This window comes from Gavialis gangeticus, unplaced genomic scaffold (assembly GCF_001723915.1).
Source record: "Gavialis gangeticus isolate Ggan-Ray unplaced genomic scaffold, GavGan_comp1, whole genome shotgun sequence".
In the NCBI taxonomy this organism is placed as follows: Eukaryota; Metazoa; Chordata; order Crocodylia; family Gavialidae; genus Gavialis; species Gavialis gangeticus.
Window position 1 is genome coordinate 54,209,299 of NW_017728992.1, and position 5,324 is coordinate 54,214,622.

The following is a 5,324-nucleotide window of genomic DNA, read 5'->3' on the forward strand; positions in this document are numbered from 1 at the left end:
GGAGGGGGGCGGCAGGGCGGCCAGCACACTCCCTGGTAGACCCGGAAGTGGAGCAGCAGTACAGGTTCACCGCTGAGCATGTGGAGGGCCCCCCACACTCCTGTGGGACACTCCGTGCACCCCAGTATCGCAGCAATCATGAGCCATGCCTGCTACCTCAAGGTATGTAGAAAAAACTTTTAAAGCTGTGCCAGTGTCCAAATCACTGATTCTCCAAATCGGCATCGAATCTTCAGATTTGCATTCAGCCGAATCATCAAATCAGGGACAGCAATCTGAATCAACAAATGGAATCGCTCTCCCTGATTTGGGCCAAATACAAATAGAAGAGGGCCTGCTTTGCACACCCCTATGATTAACAGCCCTGGAGATTATTGCTGTTGTGACACTTAATTTATGATGCGTAATGTTAGTGATAGCATATTTTTTTTAATGTCCTCTGGCACAGAAGTTCCTGAAAACAAGCTGCTAGCATAATTTATTGCCAGATTTCAACCCCAGGTATATGGAAGCAGGCTCTCCACTTGGGAGTTTTTTATATTAACTGAAATTATGCTACTTATACCATAGGTTTAGGTTAATATACTTTAATATTGCTGTGCCCTTAATATAAATAAGCAAAGAGGGAGAAAAGTTTGTTTTTGGGTTGTTGTTGTTTTTTAAAGTAGTCTCCTGGAGTGAGGGAAAGGAGAAATGTCACTTAGGAAGGGAAATGCATCCCAGTTTGGGGTGAAAGGGAAGAGTGGTGAACCACCTGGAAAGTCTGAGTTTACAGAGTCTGGAACAAGAGGAATGTAGCCTGCACTGACCTTATTGTACAAGAGGAGTCGGCACAAGGCATGAGCTCTATGGTGCAAAACTCAGATCTAAACATTCCCCCAGGTTCAGGTTTTGGATCTGTCTCTAGTTTGAACCCACCAAATGTGTGTAGTCAGTTTCCTTGGGGTTTGTATCAAATGATTTCTGTTTGAATTAAATGCAATACCTTTTTCTCTCAAATTACAATGGCACAACATTCTCAGGGACACCATTACTAGCTATAAGGCTTTTGTTACCAACCTTTTCGCAACAACCCACCCCCCCCTTTTTCTTTTAATAAGAAGTAAGGAGCAATATCATAGTGCCTAGGGGCAGAAGGGACCTAAACAGGTCATCAGGTCTGACCCCCAACATGGATATGACATGGATCAGATGGACCCCATGATGTAACAAACAGACGAAAGGTCATTAAAACAAATGCCAAAAATTTAAGTAATTCTGTATGATGCACCAAAAGCTTGTGCTAGGAAGCGAGCACTGCATTAGTTACTGAACTGCATTAGTTGCTGGATTTATGTCTCACCCGGACATCCGCTTCTCCTGCACTGTGAAGGTTCTGACATTGTAAGTTATAGCTTCCTTCCCAAGTGGAAAGAATGAGCTGGAAAAAAACAAACATAGAGAAGTTATTCTTCTAAACAGAAGTATTTGTTCACTTCTGCCTCTCTGCTCAGCATTTTTAGTCAAAAAAGCATGGTATACTGCTGATTCATCCTGAAAATAAATGCAAATAAACTACTCCTATGACACTTATCAGGAGTAAGGGTATATTTTGGAATTGAAAGGTTACAAGGTGAAGATGAAAATACATAAAGATGCAACACATGCCTTTCTCATTTTGCTGGACTTGGAACCCTGCAGCCTTTTGAATATCTGGTGCTTACAATGTGATTCTCAGTCTGTAGCTCTTGTTAGAGTGCTTCTGCATGAGGAGAGCTGGTCTATGTGACTCAGAAAGTATTATGAACACTGCTGAATGGACCTAATGAAAAACCAGATCCTCCCCTATTCCTCCAAAAACCCAACAGCAGGGACAGGAGGGGAAAGAACAATTTTTCCCTCTATACTATATATTATACGTGTACACTTGCTTCTGTCCTCCTTAGGAGCCAGAAGAGGATTGACATTATGTTCAATAGAAAGGCAAAAAGCTACACTAATTTCGTGGTAGCATCCTGCTGAGGAGTTCAAGCATCATGTCAAAGTGCAATGCTACAAAACCAATATAGCAATGAAATGTCAGGATGCCACCTCGTACCTAATTAGTAGGTCTCTGGGAAAATGTGGTGCCTCTGATGTAGCGTAGCAGCTTGGACCATTCTAAGCAATTAACAGTTCAGGCCATAATAGGAACCTGCTAGCTGTAAACTGTAGAAACTGACAATTTGCTTCATAGTAAGGCAATGTTTTGGGTTGGTTGGGATTTTTTCCACTCTGTTGTGGACAGGAGCGCAGGTCCACATGGTCAAGGGGGATGTTTGGTGGGTGCGAGTTTAGGAACAGCCATCAAGTACAGTCTGTTCCCTGGTCAGGGTGCTGTAATCTCCAGTGCATTCTGTGCTGTAACCCCAACCCTTTAATGCCCACAAAAACCCTCAAAAGGGGGCATGATCAAGCAGCTGGTACAAAGCCAGTCAGGAGCTGCATGCCATGGCTGAGCACTAGGCCTGTGCAAATCAGCTAGTATTTGCTTCGGATTTGGTTTCAGCCGATTCAGGGGGCAGTGATTGGATTTGGTGGTTCGAATCACTGTCCCAAATTGATTCGGCAGCAGGCAGGCCAGGCCCATCTCCTGTCCCTCTCCCAGCCCAGCAATGGCTGCTCTGCCCACCCCAGCTCCTGGCATTGGTGGGGGGGAAAAAAGCCCCAGCTCAGCAGGTGCTGCTGGGTGGGGGGCGATTCCCTATTGCCCGATACTGCATGAGGGGTTCTGCACAAGCCCCTGAGGCAGGAGGGAGGGCTCTGGAGGAGCAGGAGGGTATTGAGGGGGCTCATGCAGAGCCTTGCATGCAGTGTGGAGCAGTGCGGATCGCCCCCCACCTGGCAGCACCCAGTGAGCACCGGGGCTTTTCTTTTAAAGTTCTGAGCTGGGGTGGGCGGGGGCAGCCATGGTGGGGTTGGGGGGCTGGCAGGGGTCCCTCCATGGTCCCCTCCCCCGCCCCTAGTCCTTACCAGCTCAGAGTGGCTGCAGCCCCCTGCAGCAGCCACCAGGGACTGTCTGAATCACCAAAGCTCTCCAAATCTTTGCTGAAGATTCAGAGAGCTTTGAATCAATTCGGACCTTTAAATTGGTCCCCTGATTCGATTCAGATTTGGAGGTTCCGTCCCCAAATAGGGCCGAATCTCCTCTGAAATCGTATCGCCACCCAAAGCTTCACGCAGCCCTACTGAGCACTGTATTGTGATGGGATACAAGTACATCGAGAGGAGGTTTCTCTGATGAGCCAGAGCTCCTCTACTGGTATCAGCTTTCCCATAAAGCATAGCCAGGCATGAACCACTGTTCCAGCCTTGCCCCTGTCTTTTCCACTGTGCTTGAAGTCCTCACTTATTAAAATGGAAAATGCATGGTAGTATGTCAGATAAATCTGTGGCAAGCTTTCAGTTCTTCCCCTTATGTGGCTCCTGCATAGGAGTGAGTGTGCATGGGCTGAGCTACATGTAGGAAATAGGAACAGAAGCTGTGTGTCAAAGCTGTGTGATCACAGCAGTAGCAGACATCTGCATGGGGTCTTCCAACTGGGTTTTTTAGACCATATACATAAAGACCAATCTGCTCTCAGTGACGTCTAGCAGAGCGCACAGCTGAACCCAATGAAATCTGAATGGTCTTAAATCCCTGAACTCTTTCACTATGATAGGCTGGAAGACTGTCTAGTTACTGTTGCTTCCCCAATCTCTGTCACTAGCATGCTCCTTTGTGGTACAGCAGAGGATTATTTATGGATTATTTATGGCCATAGATATTTGTCATACTAAAAGGGATGAAGTTTGTTTCTCTAAATATGCAGAAAGAAGGGAAAAAAGAATGTATATCCTGATGTATTTGCTAATCCCTTAGAAGTTTTCAGTTTCAGTGCACCTAACAGTTCTCATTTGCCACTGTTATTGGCATTGCATAGGTGGGCACTTTATTTGGAAAGGATGCAAATATATTAGTTTCACTTAGGTTGCCTCTCATATCTCCCCTTTTCTGGCCTCACCCTTTTGGGTGACAGGTTCTGCAGAGGACTTTTAATGCAAGAAATCAAGTAAAGTCCCCTCTACATGTTACAGCTTTTCTGCAATTACCTGGTTAATTGTGCAGTTACCTTGAGACCAGTGCAAAATGGCACTGTTCCATTTTGACTTGCGCTTCGAGGTTTTGACAGAACAGCATTTTATTTCAAATTTCGTTCTGATTCAAAACTGCTGTTCCGTTTCATTTTGTCGAAACAGTGATGGTGCCCCATTGCTCAGTTCCCCTCCCCAGCCCTATGATTGGGTCTGTTTTGAGTCTGTTTCGAAGACGTTCATTTCATTTCAATTTCGCTGTTTTGAGCTTGAAATGAGCCGGAACAGTGTCGAAATTAACAGGCGGCAAAATTCACGCAGCCCTAGTAGTTATCACACCATCAAAATTTTGCTCCAAGCAGCTATAAAGTTAGACCTTGAAAATGCATGCTAACTTTAGAGCTGGTTGCTGCAGAGCTTTGATTTGCATGTGTAGCAGGGTATTCCCAGCTGTAAGAGGTGGTACTGTGCCCAGCTGGGGCTGGGAGTCCTGCAACTGAGGAGACTCATCCCCAGCAGCTTCCAACTCTGGGTCCCAGCATCTGGGGCCATGGATGCCTTGGCTGTTCATGGCTGCCCTGGGGGTGCATGAAATCCCCAGGGCTGGAGGACTGCAGGTTCTGCAATCTCCTGTACTCAGAGGTATGTGAAACCCTCCAGGTCTGAAGAATTGTGGCAGCCCTGATCGCACCCACAGCCCTGGTGGGGTTTCACATACCTGTGAGCCTGGGAGATCACAGCTGCTGCAGTCCCATAGACCCAAGGGTTTCATGCACCCCTGAACCTGGGAGATTTGTGGCTGTCATGATTCTCCAACCCCAGGGTTGCATGGAGCACCCCTGCAGCTAGGAGTCTCCTTGCACTAGCAGTCGGACATAGTGGGATATAAAGTGCTATCCCAGTCACTCCTCTTGCCATGCACATATGACCAGCCTACACTGGTCATATGCACATATGAAACAGTCTACACTGGATTGCTGTTCCCAGACTCATAGCCTGCAACAGATCATGTAGAGTCCTGCTCCTGTCCTGCATTTGGCACTGAGGTAATAACTTGGTGGGAGGAGGCGGCTAATGCCCAGTTTCCTTTCTGCATAAGCTCCCTCAGCATCTTTCCTGTTGTTTTGCAAAGAAAAAAACCCACAGCAAAGCAAAGGGCAGCACATAATCCTATTCTAGGACTTCTGGGTCATCTTTTTTTTTTTTTTTTTTTTCCCTGGGGAAAAGGGGGT

At 46.5% G+C, this 5,324-nt stretch overlaps 1 protein-coding gene and 1 long non-coding RNA gene across 2 annotated transcripts in view; one reads left to right on the plus strand and one right to left on the minus strand.

The window, feature by feature from the left end:
• LOC109301412 overlaps positions 1-3,472 on the plus strand; it is a 19,016-nt gene extending 15,544 nt beyond the window's left edge. The window contains exon 3 of the long non-coding RNA XR_002098527.1: positions 3,460-3,472. This is a non-coding gene — a long non-coding RNA (uncharacterized LOC109301412). The remainder of the gene's footprint in view (positions 1-3,459) is intronic.
• Positions 1-5,324, minus strand: part of ELOVL2 (ELOVL fatty acid elongase 2) — a 112,445-nt gene that overhangs the window by 12,876 nt on the left and 94,245 nt on the right. The window contains exon 4 of the mRNA XM_019522561.1: positions 1,343-1,420. Coding sequence (XP_019378106.1) covers positions 1,343-1,420 — 78 coding nt within the window. The remainder of the gene's footprint in view (positions 1-1,342; positions 1,421-5,324) is intronic.